The 19,784-nt window shown below is 35.5% G+C and overlaps 1 protein-coding gene across 11 annotated transcripts in view; it reads left to right on the forward strand.

Moving 5' to 3' along the window:
• Nucleotides 1-19,784, forward strand: part of PTPRK (protein tyrosine phosphatase receptor type K) — a 553,251-nt gene that overhangs the window by 437,405 nt on the left and 96,062 nt on the right. For all 11 annotated transcript variants that reach the window (XM_032339563.1, XM_032339566.1, XM_032339569.1 and 8 more), the window contains exons 9-11: nt 3,098-3,207; nt 4,366-4,567; nt 8,541-8,646. In XM_032339563.1, the coding sequence (XP_032195454.1) occupies nt 3,098-3,207; nt 4,366-4,567; nt 8,541-8,646 (418 nt within the window). The remainder of the gene's footprint in view (nt 1-3,097; nt 3,208-4,365; nt 4,568-8,540; nt 8,647-19,784) is intronic.

Here is a 19,784-nt window from a genome sequence, read left to right on the forward strand (position 1 = left end):
TCATGAAAAGAATTCTAGGGACATCCATAAATCATGAGAGCAAAGCTAAAATGATTTCCCACCAGAACCCTAAGGTAGAATTTATATTTAATTTATTGCATACATTTTTTAATGCATGGGTAGAATTTTTCATATGTGATTTTGTTTTCATTTTTTATCCTAGCATTTACAAAAATCAATATTATGAAGTTAGCTCAGCAGAAAACCCTGGTTTGGGGACATTTTTTGCTAATACAGAGGTATTTTTAAATGTACATTTATGATATTTTAAAGTCTATAGTGCTTATTTAATATAATCTTGCCCCACCCACATTTCATTTTTCCTCTCTTCCATTTTGAGAGTTATATTTTAAAGGACTTTCCTATACACACACACACACACACACACACACACACACACACACACAATAGCTGAAACAGCTCTCAAATAAATCACAGGCAGGGGAATGAAAGTCAGCATTCTGCTTCCATTAAAAGTTGTTGATGTGGAAATGTGAAGTGACATTCCCTGCAATACGAAGATGGCCATGATGATGGTCTTAGTAACTTCATGTTGTATTTACACAAATCAAAAGTATATAGAGACATTATATATAGATATTGTCCTCCTTCACAGTTGGAGAATTATTAAATATAATTAATCTCTGCCCACTCCCCGCCCCACCTGTTTATGTGTGTGTTTTGTCTTTCACCTAAGTGTACTTCTTTCTCTTGTCCACTGTACTAGTCCTAGTGCAAGATCCATAGCATAGTTCTATCTTGGCCATAATTTTTCCACAAACTTTTCCCATTTACAAATAATGACCTGTAGGTACTTTAAGTGAATTTTATTGACAAAGTAGAATATATGTAAGAAGAGTAGAGAGGGGCACCTGGGTGCTTCAGTAGGTGAAGTGTTCAACTCTTGATCTCAACTCAGGTCTTGATCTCTGGGTCTTGACATCAGGGTCATGAGTTCACACCCCATGGGCTCCATGCTGGGTGTAGAGCTAACTTTTAAAAAAAGGGGAAAAAAAAAGGGGGAAGTGGCACCTGGGTGACTCAGTGGGTTAAGCCTCGGCCTTCAGCTCAGGTCATGATCTCAGTATCCTAGAATCAAGCTTCATGTCTGGCTTGCTGCTCGGCAGGGAGTCTGCTTCCACTCTCTCTCTGTCTGCCTCTCTGCCTACTTGTGATCACTCTCTCTGTCAAATAAATCAAATCTTTTAAAAAGAAGAAGAAGAAGAGCAGAGAAATACATAAATTCTAGGAAAGATATTCTTTAATTCTGCCCCTCTTCTGGTGCAGAATTATGCAAAATTTATAACTATCTTTATTTGTAAACAATTTGAAATACATCCACCCCACTTTATATATTTGTTGGCCAAATTGTGGTTAATGAACACAGATCATAATTACAATACCATCAAATAAACATTTTCTCACTAACTGGGGTCTTGCCTTCTCCTTCCTTTAGCAGCCACCATCTATGAAAGTTATGGAAAGATGAAGAAATATTTTTCCTTAATTACAATCATAAGCTTGTTTTCACTTTGCTCAAATGACATAACACCTATCACCCTTGTTAGTTACCAAAAAAGGCCCATGGCAGCTTCCATAAGTGTCCCGGAGTACACACAGGGGCTGTGATGGCCTCTTTGCCTTGATCAACTGTCTAGGCTCTGCCAATACAGGGGACCGGGGACTTGCAGGAAGTGGATGCCTTTGGTTAAGTGCTCCCTAAACCCTCAGCAGACAGACGCATGTAATTATCTTCTGAAGTTTAGTGCTGGCATCTTTTCTGTTTATGGGTCTCTTTCCTTTATGGTTTTTCTCTTTATGAATTTATTATTAATGTTCCAAATTACATTGGTTGTCCCAGAGGTCATAGCATCATTCATCGTCTCCTTGTGGTCTGAAATAAATCTTCCTGTTTTGACGTATCATTCAGAATTTCTTGATGCTGCTAGCTACGATGCAGTGCATTTCCTTTGATCCAGTGATTTTTAATTTACTTCAATCCTTAAAAAATTGCTGTATACTCTGCAACTATATTTCTAGATAATGCCATGTGTGAAGTTCACTGAAACGTTAGATTAAGGAAAAATATTAATTAGAAACAGTACTTGCCCAATATTGGGTCAATATTTCAAAAGAAACCATGTATTTTAAGCAAAGATGAGCAGGATATATATTTAAACATTATCAGAACAAGAAACTGGATATTTTTGTGAATAAGTAGCAACTATATATTTAGACAAAGTACATAAAAACAAAGAGCAAAAGCATCAGATGTTTTATATTTTGTCAATAGAAACTGACACATTGTTCATTGCTGCCACTGGGTATTGTCAGTTATATGACATTTGCAAATAAGGAATGGTAAGAAGGTTTCTCAACTCTTGTCATACCTGCAGACACTTCAGAACTAGTTATGCTGATTGTTGAGTTCTGGACAAGTCTGATGTTGTAAAATGGTTTGATCCTTAGCTTTACAAAAGGGAATTTCATTTAAAAGACTGAAGCAATAATATTTGAACCTATTCGTCTTAAAGTTTTTTTTTAAGTTGTAATAATCAGTGTTGTCTTTTTCACATTATAGAAATTTAATAAGAGTAGAAATGGAGTCAGATTGACTATTACTGGGCATTTCAATTCAGTACTCTATGATTTGGCTTTTGAGTCCAAGGAGTATTAATTATTATTATAATTCATTATTTAATGAAATTTGTTTATGGAGACACTTTAGGGGCTTATCATAATCTTCAGAATATCTTTCAGGGACTATGGCTCTGTTCTTGAAACAAATTACAAATGAGATCTTCATGTTATTAGAGGTATACAACAGAGAAAACCAGACTATACAATTTATTCAGCTCCCTAAGGTGATAGAATATTCTTTTGAATAAAAATAACTTTGGAGTTGTACGTTGTCTGCATTAGAAGCTTATAGATTACTTTAAATTCCTGTTTGTTAAAATCAGAAAACTGGTCACATAGCTTATTTTCTTTTTAAGGACACTATTTTTTATTTTTAATTTGGCTTATATAACACAGTATTTACCTCTTCTGTTTCTGATGTAAGGATCATTGTAACCCAAACTGTATATATTTGTAGTGCCTGGCCCTGTACCGGTCAATTCTCTTCAAGGAACATCCTTTGAAAATAAGATCTTCTTGAACTGGAAAGAACCTCTGGATCCAAATGGGGTCATCACTCAATATGAGGTATTTGGAGAATAAGGAAGTTAATTGAAATATATGTTGAAGGGAAAGTAAAAGGAAAAAGAGAAATAATGAAAAATAAGTAAGTGAGGCTTAGGGGATAAAAGTCATTTTTAGTACTGCGCTGTTTTACAGTACAAATTCCTTGATCCCAAAACTGAGTTTCAAAACAAATATTGGATGGCACCCAGAATTTTCTAAATGTATGTTTTTGTAGTTGTTTCAGGGAAACAGGATAGGCCTTTTTGAAGAGACTTACTGATGGTTATAAAGAATGAATTTTTATTAAAGTAATATACTCATATTTTATGCTGTAATCAAGGGAAGCCATTGCATATCAATTGTTTCAGAATAAAGGATTCCTACCAAAACAGCAAAATATATTATAAACCTGACTATTCCAGAGCTTCATCTCAATTTTGATTATAAATCATTATCTTGTTCTTAAAGAGGAGAAGCTAAAAGAAAAAAAAGATCATTATAATTGCACAAATGTGTAGTTCTGTTCCTGTATAGGCAGTGTTGTTTAGAGCATAAAATGTTTAAATTTCTAGTGGCTATAGAGTGCAGCATGGGAATGGGAATCACTAGGGCAATCTTATAAACTGTGACTGCATTAGCACACTTGCTGTAGTGCTATGGCACTGCTGTAGCACAGGGCTATTTATATTTATATTTATGTGCTATTTATAAATATGTGCTATTTATAGCAACAGTGCTATTTACATGAAATCTGTTATGTAACTCAAATTGTGGGATGATATGACTCACAGCAAACATTTGTTGAACACTTTCTGTGTTTCCTGTACATTAACATATATGACCGTAAGATTGTGGATGTGTGTGTAACCATAATATTCTAAAAAAATATATCTTTTGATGAAAGAAAATAGATGCATATTGGTCAGTCAGATATATTACCTCTAGGTATATCTATGGCTGGCTGGCTGGATGAATGGTTGGATGGATAGATGGACAGACATTAGATATAGAATGACTGTGAAATAACCATATGCAAATAAGAAGGAAATGAAGTTTAAGAAAAATGTGATTCACTCCACAGAGATACCCTTGAATACTCCCTTATTTAAAGGAGGTTTTTTTAGATTATATCATGATTTATATTGGATGTATAATAGCAAATATATTTCTTTAAAACAGGTCAGCTACAGCAGCATAAGATCATTTGATCCTGCAGTCCCAGTGGCTGGACCTCCCCAGACTGTATCAAATTTATGGAACAGCACACACCATGTCTTTATGCATCTGCATCCTGGAACCACCTACCAGTTCTTGATAAGAGCCAGCACGGTCAAAGGCTTTGGGCCAGCCACAGCCATCAATGTGACCACAAACATCTCAGGTATACAAAAGAATAAAGTGCAAACAGGATTGGTTTGTAATAATGTGTCCTGGAGAATATGTACTCAAAATAGTCATCTCACTTATTAAATCTTTAATATAGCTAGCTATTCCTGATTGAAGTTCGTTAAAAAATTATGTAAATACTACTCCTGAAACCAGTATGACACTGTAAGTTCACAAACTAGAATTTAAATAAAAATTTGAAACAAAGAATTATGTGAATACACATAACAATTGGTTGTATGTCCAAACCCAAAAACATCTCAGTCACTTTTAATTGATAGGGGTCCTTTTAAAAATGTCATTGTATCTTAATTAGAAGTATTAAAAGTTCATTATGAATGTGAACAGACTGATTATGCCTTTGAGGAGTTGATAATTATTATGGTATCAGAACTATTGGAAGCACATTTTATCAAAAGAATGATGGCAGATCTTTGATCCACTGTTAGAGTGCCACATACACATTTTGTCTCTCTTTTCTATTTTCCCTGGCGTTCTGATATTTTTAATCAACATGAGTAATTCTTTCTCTTAGAAATCTCACATAAATTCATCTAAATTTCAGAATGGTAAGGTACAAGAGAACTTAAGCTGATAAACAAATATAGTTAAATTTCACATTATTTTATGCTCACAATTTCATTTTGTAATTGACTAGGTTATTTATAGATACGATTTCTCCTTCAGTCAAGTCATCAGTTAAACCTGATTAAATTTGGCTAATAATTAGCATTGTCATATGCCCTAATTCTACTCTAGCTTATGTAATGTTTTATCTTAGTTATTTAAGATTATTAACATAAATATATATTTATAAATGTAATATTTCTATTTGGAAAAATTTTGAATATAAAGCCTTAAAATTTTTATCATGAAAATATTAGCTATTCCAATATGAGCTATTTATCTTATTCTTTAAAAAAAAAGGATTTTAAAATATCATCCATGATGTTAGAAAATAGCGGTATATTAAAATTGCCAGTTCACTTCCTAATGGAATAATTCTAAATCACCCATTTAAAATACTTATTGAATCACTAAAAAATATGACCTGGTGATAGCATTGTACAGTGAAATATGTTTCCCGCCCTCTAGAATAAGCCGTAGTGCTGTATTTGAATAAGATCCTTCAGTAGAGACAGTTACAAAATTACATGAACTTGTAAAACTGAGAACATTGAACAATGGGCATTGTCAAGAACCGTATTTTATTATGGTTTAGAAATGGTGTTTTTTATTGAATAAAGAATGTATAATTAAAGACCAGAACACCCATCTAACATTTTCTTTGAATTATTTAACTGCAGTTTTACTTGAATCAACCTATATACATGGGTACTTGATTTGAACTTCAAAAGCTTGATTGCAATCACTGTACCCTCAGAACATGTAGTAATCAAGCTAAGGCTAGTAAAATTTATGGTTAGTGTGGTTCTCAGCATCACTTGAAATTTTAAGGTAATTTATTGTTATTTATCCCTCAAGTACAGAAATTATATCCCTCAGCATTTTGAAAACAATTTAAATAAAAGTGAAATCAAGTTATTGGAGGCATAGTATGTGTGTGTGTTTTAATACACATATTATATATATAATCTACATGTATATACATATTTTACATACTTAATATCTGTTGATTCAACTTCCTAAATAACTCTTCAGATAATTTATCTCTTTCGGATGTCACTGTTTCTTCCTTTCCATCTGGACCATACTTTAAACAGATCATTGAAATAATCTTTCCAAGCACTATCCTTGCCTTCAGACTTATTTTTCTATCAATCTTTGTACAACATATATTTATTTCCTAAATTTTTTCAGTCTAATATGTTGTATTTAGTAGGATAAAGCCCAAACATGCATGCATAATTAGCATTTGTGCCCCTTAATTTTATAGTTCCCTCCATCTACCACTCCTACCCATGACCCCAAAGTTCCAAGCCTAGCAGATGGCTTGTAGCTGTCATAACACAAAGTCCCCTTTCATGGGATCATGTCTTCAAATATTGTTTCCCATCTCCTGCATTTTATTTGAGACATTCCTGTCCTCATGCGTTTTTACTGTCCTTTTAATATTCAGCTCAAGCATTGTCTAAACCCTGAAGTTTTCTCTGTTCCATTTTTCTTACTCTCAGCCCTGGTTTAGACTAGTGGTTCTCCTAAGTGTGTTTCACACTCCAAAAGCATCAACGTCACCTGAAAAATTTCTAAAAATGCACAGTATCAGACTCCTTGCTGGGCCTAATGAATTAGAAACGCAAGGGGGAAAGGCAGCAATCTGGGGTTTAAGAAGCCTTCATGGGCTTCTGATCTCACTAGTTTGAGAACCACTGTTTTAGCAAATGAACTGACTCCTCTTTAAGTCACCTAAAATTTGACTATAATTTTTTTTGTTGTTTGTTTAAGATTCTCACTCTTGGCAACTGGAGGCTCTTTCGGTTGGGCGTTTGCCTTCTGCTTGGGTTATGATCTCAGATTCCTGGGATTGGGCTCCCTACTCAGCGTAGAGTCTGCTTTTCACTCTCCCCCTACTCCTCCCCACTGCCTGTACTCTCTGTCTGTCTGTCTGTTTGTGTCTCTCTCTTTCTCAGATAAATAAATAAATAAATATTTAAAAAGAAAACATTTTTTCACTCTTGATAAAATGTGAATCTCTACTTTTAATTCTCTAAATGCCAGAGACCATGCTTTGTCTTTATACTCACAACACTTACAAAAATTTGACACATTGTATATATTCAGTAAATGTCCAATGAGTGAATGAAATACTTTGAAATTTATATTAGATGCCATCTGTTCCCAGTTTCTCTGATAATAGACACGTTTCACTGGTTATGTCCTCCCTGAAAGATCTTTCTACATGGAAATAACCAAAAGCCATTTGAGGTTACTTTTGCACCCAATTCAAGATTAGGGAGCCCTCCCCCCGACTGCAACCATTATCAAATATTTTGAAAATTTATAAGTTTCTACTTTTTAGGAATCTGGCAACTTATGTACTAGTTGATGCTAAATAAATACTACAGTTCCCTTTCCCCTTTACCACACTTCCTCAATACGTTTCTAGTTATTTTTCTTAACTTTGTGCAAGAGCCAATTAAAGAGTTAAGCATTTTTCTTACAAAGTGGAAAAAAAAAGGGGTAATTATCGTAACTTTGTTGCAGAAAGACCTTTTCATATAAAAGCAATAGAAGAAATAGGAAATTATCAATGAAATCCTATATAATTAAATATTTTTCTGCCTCAATAGAAACAAAATTTAAAAACAAGTAACAAATGGGATTTTTTAACAGCTCTGATAAAGGTTTAAGGTAAATAACATAGGGAATGTTTACAAATCAGTATTAGAAAAGTTCACATCTGTAAAAATAAGTTGATAGGCCCCGATGTCAAAAATATCTGCAGCTGTGATTACATTTCAAATTAAAACTGGAGTCTCCGCTTTAATTTTAATTTTTATTTCCAAAGGGTGGGGGGGCGGGGGGGTGCAGGGAACAGCAGCAGGACCTAACATATTCTACAACCTTTACATGGTACCCAGCACTGCCTCACTACAGAGCCTCGGGCTCGCTTCCTACCCTCTCTGCCTCCACTTCTCCCTGTGCATATCCATAACCAGGACTCCCCAGAGTCAACGCTATTCACCTCCCATCCTGTCTATGCTGGTTTCAGGGTCTCAGGAAACCAGAAGCCAAAGCACCTTCAAAAAATGTTTAGCGTGTGTGTGGGTCCAAGTTGCCAGATGACAATTTGAATTTCAACAAAAAATCGTGGCTTCATATTTTCTGCTGCTTTACATTCCCAGTGTTAACATCCATTAATAATGTTATTCTACAGACAGAAGTACATTTTAGAAAATTAACATGAAATTGGTTTCCCCCATTCCAGATCATTCATTCATCCTGAACTGTGATATAATTGTTACTTGACAGAAACTTTTTTCTTCTCTTCATTAATCACTTACCAGCTCCAACTTTACCTGACTATGAAGGAGTTGATGCCTCTCTCAATGAAACGGCCACTACAATAACTGTGTTGTTGAGACCTGCACAGGCCAAAGGGGCACCAATCAGGTAAGAGGTGGAAAGTACTAGTAATAGGGAAAAATAGCAGTAGGAGAGATGTCTTCTCACAGTTGCTTAACAGTCGATATAGTGGTTCATTTCTAAGAGATGTTCAGTTGAAGATAGCTGTCAGAAAGGCTTTATTTTGGTTTTGTTTTGGTTTTGTTTATTTTTCATTTGGACAAAGCCTGAAGATAGACTTTTAAGAGTGAGGTTTGAAGGGGTTTTTGAGATTATTCATGATCTGAACCATTCTCTGTACTCTGATTTAAGAGCATTGCTCTTTGATTTTTATTTTTCTCTAGTTCCATTTCATGCCACTTCTCTGTCGATATCCATGGGATATGAGCTTTGAAGGTATTTGTCAGAAATAAAAGGGGAAAATAACTCCTATCCAATGCATTAAATCTTTATAATAATTTATGAATGCTTGAAAAATAGGAAGCTTTGAGGAAATAGAAGGAGATTAGTTATAATGAATGCAGCTTATGTGACCTTTTAATTCCTAAATTGTTGCTTCTCAGGAATTCCATAGTAAATATTAAAATTCAATTTGCTATTTCCTTTCAATATTAAAATCTCCCATATTACCCTCATCTTGCAGATTATGAGCCATGTTGTTTTCTAGAAGTGATTTGAATTATTCCAATGATTTTAATTTTTCACATTTGTAATTAGATAAATGTCCAAAACTTAAGCAAGTGTCCACGTGAAGCTTGTAGATTTGGAGGATACTTTTATTTTTATACTTCCCTTGAGAAGTAAATCGAGGCACAGAAATCAGGGCAGATATTTCAGAATTAATTCATCTCAAGTTGTTTACACGTTCATTGAGAAAATTAATCTTTGTTCTGTGTATAAAATAAATACTTTTAACCCTCTGAGAATTTTTGAACCATTCAAACAGTCCTATATCATAGGAAAGGAAGACCTTTTCCCATTTAAAAAAATTTATAATAAAAAAATTATTAAAAGAACCTGAGTCCATAAAGAAAACTCCTATTTGTTCTGTCTGACTTAAAATCTTGGGAAAACCATGCTGGAGAACAAGAGAGACAACTGAATACACTTGTAATATAAACACTTAGGAAGCACGGGCTCCTTGAAAATGAAAAGTACATATATAGTGCTATTCATGAATCAGTGATCTGTGAGTGAGTCTGATTGCTGATCCAGAGGAGAAAAAGAAAATGCCTCCATTCAGCATCTTTTTCTATTGACAAGTAATCAGGGTCATTCACATGTTCCTACCTGTGATAAAATTTACTTACTAGGTGTGAGTTCTGCTACTGCTATTTGAATGAGCTACCAGGTACTTGTATTTCTCATGTAAGACTTAGATATTAGAGTGAATTCAGCTTTACTTAGTGTAAATTGCATACACAATGTAGAATGCTGCATAACGTAACTTTCACTAGCTCTTTATTCATTTAATCATTTTATTACACAGACATTAACTATGTATCACATGCCTGGCACTGTGCTAAATTTTGTAAATTAAAGACAAAATGATCACAACAGAACATAGACTGTGCCCAGATTTGTCATGGACAATCAAAGAAGTCTGTAGCCTTGTAAATCCTTTGCTCATAATTGGTGTTGAGGAACTTTGTTGAATTAATGAATGTGTTATCAGTAACATGTTTTGAAATCAAAAATCTTTCTTTTACTTCCTTTACATTTTCTTATTAGAAAATTTCTAATTTCCAAAAATTCATATAGTCTTAACTAGATTTTTATACAAAAATCATCCTTAATAATCCTATATCCTTGGGGTCCCTAGGTGGTTCAGTTAAGCATCTGACTTCGGCTCAAGTCATGATCCCAGGGCCCCGAGATCGAGCCCCACATCAGGCTCCGTACTCAGAGCTTCTGAGTACATCCAGAAGATGGAGCTTCTCCATCTCCCTCTGCCTGCTCTTCTGCCTACTTGTGCGCTCTCTCTCTCTGTCAAATAAACAAATAAATAAATCTTTTTTAAAAATAGTAATTCTATATCCTCTTTCTCCGACGCAGAAATGTACTTCTTTGTATTTGTTGGGAAGACATTGCACCTTCCCTGGAATTGATTCCCATGGCTGAGAACTCCCAAATTTTACATAGTAGGAGATTAGGGTTCAAAAATTAATTTACAACCAGGAATACTATAGGAAGAAATAATTAAATTATGTATAAACAGCTAGTTTAAAAGAATGTTACTAACAGGGAAAAAAAAATCTGCCTTCCAACTAATATTCTAATCCCATCATGTCCATCTGTATTTTACAATGACTTGCTCAGCTATCTGGGAGTACCCGTAGATGGGGACCAGGTAGCAGGACTAGACTTGTCTTGTTGACCAATGTGGCCTCAGATGAGCCCTGCTTCCTTTATTTTTTGAATCTTCCCAGGACATACTCCTGTCTCCTTTCCTCTGATCACATTCCTTCCTTTGATATTGCTACCATTAACTGGAGCCTTATCTTGAGGCTTATCTTGTCCAGTGCTCTAACTTCTTTGAAAATAAGGACCCAAATTAAAGTAATCAGTTTTCATAGCACTGTTATTTATGTCTGATACTTCCAGTCTTTGATTTGTTTCCCATCACTTCTTCAGATTCTTGAAGCTATTTTATTTTTCAGCCAGATTCATATTTATGTCAGCGTATTAGAATCTCTTATCTGCTAATGCTTGCTGCCATTCCACTTGGTATGGCCCGTCTTCTCTCCTCCCAATAAAAGCTAAACCTATTTACCACCTAGTTAAACCTCCTGAGATCCTACTGCACCATATTAGTAGCCTCTGCCAGACTGCACCCTAAGATCCATTTGTCCCAAGGCCAGTGGAAATACCTAAATCATTTTGCTCTGGTCTTCCTAATGTCAAACAAACTCCAGTTCCTGAAGCCTCTTATCGTAGCACCTTGTTACAGAGAGTCTGTACGTTGAGTTCAATAGTGTTATCAAGAAAGCCAAAGTTACCAATAGTTACTATAAATGTATTGATTCCAGTGACATTCAATATGCACCAGGGACCGACCTGGATACTTGGGACAGAAATCCACATAAGGTGGTTTAATATGTGCCCTCAACTGTTAATTGCAGACTCAGAAATCAATGAATGACAACAATGCAGTATGAGAAGTGAAATGACAGCAGTTAGAAAAGGTGGTACTAGAGCTGAGTTTTGAAGGAGACGTAAGAATGAGCTCAGCCAAGGGTCACTTTGAAAAGAAGGAGGTGGTTGCTGAGAAGAGAAGACACAATAATCCTCCCCAATAATTGCAAAGCGAATGGTTGGATATGTGACAGCGTGGTGCACTCCAGAACTGCAGGCAGCTCAGATCATTGAGAGGGGAGGGCATGTGGGAGAAGAGAGGTTGGAGAAATAAGCAAGGGCCAGAGGGAGAGGCTGTTTAGTGCCTGTCCAACAACTGAAGGTGGCCACAGAGTGACTGAAAGCGGAGACTATTAATGAGCAGTTTTATGTTCCTGGAAAGATCACTCTGACAGAAACGTAGAGAATGAATTGGGAGTAAACCAGACTGAAACCAGTCCCAACACAAGGTGCTGTTGGGCCACATTAAGACAGAAGCAGTGGAAATGCACGAGGCTGTGACTCTTCCACTAAGTTTTATACAAGTAGGAGAGATAAAGCTCAATGAGAAACTGAAGGGAATGGAGACTTAAGGTGAGAAATGATAGCAATTTTTGAGAAGTGGTAGCAAAGCAAAAAGTCTTATAACAATTCAAGGGTTTTTTGGGGTTTTTTTTTTTTTTGAAGTTATTAAGTAATTACAAATATTTTTATTTGTTGTATTGGATTGCTGTCTAAAACCAAAAAGAAGGCATGCTCTCTTTGGAATGAGTTCTTTGGATATTAGAAATTATAATATATGTTTTATATATATATATATATATATATATATATATATATATATATATTTTTAAGACTTTTATTTATTTATTTGAGAGAGAGACAGTGAGAGAGAGCATGAGAGGCGAGAAGGTCAGAGGGAGAAGCAGACTCCCCATGGAGCTGGGAGCCTGATGGGGACTCGATCCCGGGACTCTGGGACTGTGACCTGAGCCGAAGGCAGTTGCTTAATCAACTGAGCCACCCAGGCGCCCTGTTATATATTTTTTGTATTTCATTCTAAGGCATCATGATGTACACAGAGCAAAAAATGCATCTCTCAGTATCACTGACCACTGTATTCTTCGGTTCTCCTTTAAGACTGGTTTTAACATGACTACACGCTAATATAAACATGTGCAGTACAATTCTGTCAAGTGTGAGGGTTTTTTTGACAAAATTAATTTTTGAATATATAATTATTCTAAAGGCTGAAAGTTGCTGTCTGACTTATCTAGACCTTTGACTCTCCTTACCGACTTTTTAAGATCTATCTCTAAAACTGGCATCACTCGACTGTCATTAGTATGGTTCAGCATGAATATCAACCACATTTAGAACCAGTTCCCTAGAATGCATAATTTATTTTCCCTTTTTTAAAAAACATTTTCCATTTTTCATAGATGGATTCAAATTCTAGCCTGAGTAGATATAATTATAAATTATAGTGTGTAGAATGTCCCACTTATTAAAAGATTGACCCGATGTAGCTGTGTTTTCAAATAATGAACACAGCAGCAGCATATTGCAAAAATACAGGGGAGAGCCCCTCAACGGTGAACTCAGTTTATTATAAGATGTAACAAATAAATGTGTATTTAACTGCAGCATTTTCCAAATATAAGCTTTATCTATTTTAAACTGCCAGGAAGCTACCTGTTCTAGGGTGACTAAGTGTTTATTTTGTAGGTAGAACCCAATTTTTCAGTGTATTCTTAGTTAGGTAATTCTTAGTCGTGAAATGCAGTCAAAACCACCATTTCTTTGCAGCCACTCTGGAAAACAGTATGGAGTTTGCTCAAAAAGTTAAAAATACAACTACCCTACAACCCAGCAATTGCACTACTAAGTATTTACCCAATGAATACAAAAATACTAATTCAAAGGGATACATACACCCTGATTTTTATAGCAGCATTATCTATAATGGTCAAATTACGGAAAAAACCCAACTGTCTATCGACTAGTGAATGGAGGAAGAAGATGTGATATGTATGTATGTATATACACCACACACACACAGAATATTACTCAGCCATAAAAGCAAATGAAACCTTGCCATTTGCAACAGCATGGATGAAGCTAGAGAATATTATGCTAAGCAAAATGAGTTAGTCAGATGGGGCGCCTGGGTGGCTCAGTTGGTTATGCATCTGCCTTTGGCTCAGGTCATGATCTCAGAATCCTGGGATCAAGTCCAGGCTTCTCTTCGGGGGGTGGGGTGCCTGCTTTTCCCTCTGCCCCTCCCTGCACTTGTGTTCTCTCTCTCTCTCAAATAAATAAAATATTTTATAAAAATTAAGTCAGCCAGAGAATGTCAAATACCATATGATTTCACTCATATGTGGAATTTAAGTGACAAAACAAATGAACAAAGGGAATAAAGAGAGACAAACTGAGAAACAGACTCTTAACCATAGAAAACAAACTGATGGTCGCCAGAGAGGAGGGCAGGGAGATGGGTGAAATGGGTGATAAAGCTTAAGGAGGACACTTGTGATGAGCACCAGGGACTGTATGGAAGTGTTGAATCACCATATTGTATACCTGAAACTAATATTACACTGTATGTTAACTAACTTTAATTTAAATAGAAACTTTTTAAAAAAACCACTATTTCTTCTACAGTTGTATTAGGTCAAGAAATTGTCTGATGCCCAGTGATAGTTTAACAGAAATACAGATGAACATTTATATCTGTATCTGTATTAGTTGGAGTTCAAGCACTGTATGTTAGAGTTGCCCCCCCCCCACCCCGGGCAGTTCACAGATACACAACCTGAAACATTAGAACTACCACCCTCTTCCATTTGCAGAATATCCTTTTTCATCTCAGGAATTTGAAGAGATCAGATAGTTGCACCTGATATTTTTAACTGCTGCTATGACATTGAACTTACTTGAATTCCAGATAAAAATGCTTTGAAATTTAAACTAAGACAGAAATCATCTTTTTGGCCGATTTTGCCTAGGATATACAAGCTATATGGTCCAAGTAAAATCTCTTAATTTATTCTACAGAACTGCAGTAGGTAGATGTTTTTTACTAACAGAAAATGAGAAGAGTCTTGACTTTCTATTAAATAATCTCTCCAGCCCTTTTTAAAAAATTTTATTTAAAATCAATTAAGTAACATATAGTGTATTACTGGTTTCAGAGGCAGAGTTTAGTGATTCATCAGTTGTGTATAACACGCAGTGCTCATGACATCGCTTGGCCTCTTTATGCCCATCACCCAGTTACCCTATCCTTCGCCCCCTCCCCTCCAGCAACCCTCAGTGTGTTTTCTATGGTTCAGAGTCTCTTATAGTTTTTCTCCCTATCTGATATCATCTTCTTTTATTTTTCCCAGCCTTTCCCTATGTTCATCTGTGTTGTTTCTTAAATTCTACCTATGAGTGAAATCATATGATAATTGTCTTTCTCTGATTGACTTATTTCATTCTCTTAGCAGAATACCCTGTAGTTGTTGCATCCATGTCATTGTAATGGTAAGATTTCATTTTTTGATGGGTGGTAATATTAAATAGACATGTTCAATCCTGTTATTCCTTATTTCCCTTATCCTGCTTTAGTTTTCTTTAGAGTGCTTATCTTGACATACTGTGTGGTTTTTTTTAAATTCATTTATTTGGGGCGCCTGGGTGGCTCAGTGGGTTAAGCCGCTGCCTTTAGCTCAGGTCATGATCTCAGGGTCCTGGGATCGAGTCCCGCATCGGGCTCTCTGCTCAGCAGGGAGCCTGCTTCCCCCTCTCTCTCTCTCTGCCTGCCTCTCTGCCTACTTGTGATCTCTCTCTGTCAAATAAATAAATAAAATCTTTAAAAAAAATCATTTATTTGTATTTCCTACTAGAATGTAAACTTCATGAGAGCAGAGACTTTTATTACTGTGTTCATTGCCTTAACCTCAGCACTTTAAGGTTAGCATAGAATGGCACTGAATAGACATCTGATGAATGAATAAATAAGCACTTGACTGGAAAATAGGATAGCCACTATCTTTAGCTAAATACCAGGTAGTATTTTTAATGTAGCATGTCAGTGATAAGCACAATAAATATTATAAGACAGTGGTTTGAGGCCTTTTTCAAACCCACAATTCCTGAGAAATACCTCTGATGGTCTCCTCAGTGCATCTGTATCATTATAATTTGTGGGGGGATTGAGGACTAAATTGAAAAAGCATCCCAATTGACTCTAACTTGTACTCCAGTTTCATCCCTGATACCTACCTCCACCTTTAGAATAACCTCCACTGGCTTTAGAAGACAGAGTAACACTAAATGAACTAATCAGAGAAGGTTTTATAGCAGAAGTAGAAAAGCTAGAATCTCTTCAACAGGATGTTCGGTATGTTTAGTAACAATGGTCATTCAAGTTTGAAATGAAGAATATACAACAGGAGGTAGTGAGACAAAGGGTGGAGGGATAAAGTAAGAGATGTGGTAAGATATTAACCCTAGTACAAAAAGTATAGATTTTTGACAGTAGGAGGGCTCCACATAGTTTTGACAAAGTAAAAAGTTAGAGAAGAGTGGTTAATACTCAAAGTGGTGGTTTAGGAAAGTATGAACATTTTGAAAAATGGTTCTTTTGCATTCTTCATGAACAGTTCATGGCATTTAGAGACTGAATCGATGGTGTGATGGGTGGATGGGTAAATGGATGGATAGAAGTTTGGATGAATGGATGGTTGAGTGGATGGATGGATGGATGGACGGACGGACGGATGGATGGATGGGTGGGTCCCCGGAGAACATGAAGAAAAAAAATGAGGGCAAGAAAACTAAACGTAAAGTTTAGTTTTAGTAAATATGGATGTAAAGTTGTAAATATCCCCCTAATGGTGGAAGCAGTGGGAATGAAAAGAAATGGCATATTACAAGGGAGGTAGAACATGGTTAAAATAGAATTTATTAAAGTTAATGTCGGGATTTTGAGCTTTGTTGATTCAGAAACTGATCCTTCCTCTTATGGAAATAAGGAAGCCCTGAGGGAAATGGCTTGTGTGTTTAAGGAGTTAAGAGATGAAGCACAGGGAATATGATGGTCACCAATATATTTAAGCCTTTACTCCATGGATCCTGAAAATGTTTGCATTAGGTCCATATGAGCAATGGTGGCTGTGCGATCTCAGGAAGTCTACTCATAAGAAAAATAGCAAAACACTGGAGATAGGAAATTTCTCCTAAAGATTTAAGGAGACATTTTAGATATGAAATGAGAGTATACAATTGTATAATTCATTATTTGCTATCACTAAGAAGTTGCACAACCTAAAACTAAGACCAGATTCTCAGAGGTTTTATTTACTAATGGGTTAAAAAATATATATTAGGCAGTTGTAGGTAATTTTGATTTCAGCTTCAACAATTTTAAACATGAAACCAAGCAGGCTGTCTACTACATGTATCATATAATCACTTTTTGAGCTAATGGCAAAATCCCCTTATTTTTTTTAGTCTTACGACTGAAGGAAAATTGTATGATGAGAAGTCATCATTTGGCCTCCCAAAAAACTATATACTATATGAAGAAAAACTATATGAATGTCTAATCAAATTAAAGTATAATAAAGTGAAATCATTTTTAGTTTTTTAACATAAAGAAACCATATTTTCAGCATCAAGTGAAGATTCATGATGCTAGTATATTGATTTTAACTTAATCATAGAAATATTTTAGGGATGCCTGGGTGGCTCAGTCCATTAAGCTGCTGCCTTCGGCTCAGGTCGTGATTCCGGTTCTGGGATCCAGTCCCACATCAGGCTTCTTTCTCAGTAGGGAGCTTGCTTCTCTCTCTGCCTCTGCCTGCCACTCTGCCTGTTTGTGCTCTCTCTGTCTCTTTCTCTCTGAAAAATAAATAAATAAAATCTTTTTTTAAAAAAGAAATATTTTAAAACTTTAATTAAATACAAAATATGGGCAGAGTGAATGCAACTATTTAGGTGGCTTTGGGATATTTTAAATTGCTAAAGTACTAAGCTCAAACAATATTTAGATCTAGCTAGAGTTAAATACCGTTCAGTAATTAGACAACCACAAGGATGGAAAAGCATTGGCCCATTTCATGTAATCAGTCAAATCACTTCTAATTTGATTTCTCATTCCTTATTTTCTGTCTTTTAGTTAATTTGTATTGATAAATAAGAAAGTAGAAGGTGAAAACAGACTTTAAAAAAGTGGAAGTATGTGGCTGGACAACAGCCTGCTCACACAGATTAATCAATGAAGGGAAGAAAGTTTCTTTTAAAAAAATGAATTTTATCATTTTTAGTTTGGGGTTTCATCTCAAATTCAGTGAGCTCTTTCCCCAAGACTAGATTGCACTGTTTCTTCTTTTAATCCTCTCCAGCATCATCAGTTTGCTTTGGTCCTAATAGATGCGGAGAGACAAGCTGTCTTAGATGAAATTCTTTAATTTGGAATGTACGACCTTTGTCAACTATGTGACAGAATTAGTTAAGACTATTTACTAGGTTTTCTGGATTTTTCTAGAGATATGGGATAATGGATGAGAAATTTATTTTTAGGGATTAGGTGAAATGATTAACAAGTATGAGCAATTATCATTATTGCCCAGTAGGGCAAGAATACGATGTTAGGCTTGTTTGGGGAGTGTGCATATGTACGTCTGTCTACTGAAGAATATGTATCCACAGGATATGCAGTTGTGTAATATACAAATATAGATTCTAAGTTGAAAATAAACAGAAAAAAAAAGATTACGTTTGCTTAACACAGCGTATGTCAACTGTGACTCCTCTTTCTCTGCAAGAGCTATGCTTATGTATTTCCTGTATTCTATTTTATTTTTTTAAGATTTATTTATTTATTTTTAGCAAGCTAGAGAAAGAGGGAGAGAGAAAGCATGAGCGGAGGGAGGGGCAAAGGGAGGGAATCTTCAAGCAGACTCCTTACCCAGTGTGGAGCCTGATATGGGGATCAGTCTCACAACCCAAGAGTCGGAGGCCCAACCAACTAAGCTACCCATGCGCTCCTATTTCATTTTAAAATTGACAGGTGTCTGTTCCTTTGACCCCTCAGAGAGCCTGTATCCTGTCAGTAGTATTCCTAGGAGCTTCGGGAACCAACTCATCCAAAGTACAGAGAACAGTGGACTAGACATGATTTCAGATAACAAAGCCTTCTGCCTTAGTTGCTTGCCCAAAGCAAGATTTCTGACATTAATACAATTTGTGTTCTATTTCTACAGGAAAGGCAACAGATAGCAAACCACCAAGTTCTTAGCAATATTTTAATGGAAAATGGGAACTTGAAATATTAGAGAAGAAAAGAAAACCTTTATAAAACTTATTTCTTTTAACCTCTGAAGGTTTTCTGTTTGTAGGTATAAAAGAGTTTATGCTAAGTTAGAATTTTAGACCAGATTCTAAACCAATATAAAATTTTATTTTTAATTATCATAAATGCAAATTCAGTTTTTCTCTCTCTGTCTCTCTTTTGGTATGTCCGTCTGTCTCTCTACTCTCTCTGTCTCTCTCCCTCTTCTTTCTCTTTATAGAAGTTCATTAAGAAAAGATTCTATCCCTTCTGGAGAGTCATTCAGTGACTGTTGTCCCTAAATAGAATGAGCACATTTGCCTAGAGACAACCCTCCATACGGCTTATTTCTATTCAATTTACATAAGCAACGACAATGCATTCTTTCTTAATTTTCAGGGATTTTAAATTCATTAAAAACATATAAAATATATGAATAATGCCAACTTTCTCAGGTGTATATAACCTAAGAAAAATTTGCCCGAAGAACATACTACAAGGAAAGAATAATATTAATATACCAGTTTCAGCAATTGATGTAAAAAAAACCCATTAGTGATTAGGCAGACCTTTATTTTAAAGTTCCGTTATTTTTTCTTTACTTTTCTCTGTAAAATAATAGCTATTGTGGAGAAGTTTTGAGAATTTTAAGAAAGGTATTAGAAGGTTTAGGTTCGAGCTTTAATAGGGCAAATGCCATCTGTTTCTACAATTTGTAACATTTTATTATTAACAACGCATGAAGAAG

This window comes from Mustela erminea, chromosome 4 (assembly GCF_009829155.1).
Source record: "Mustela erminea isolate mMusErm1 chromosome 4, mMusErm1.Pri, whole genome shotgun sequence".
NCBI classification, from domain to species: Eukaryota; Metazoa; Chordata; class Mammalia; order Carnivora; family Mustelidae; genus Mustela; species Mustela erminea.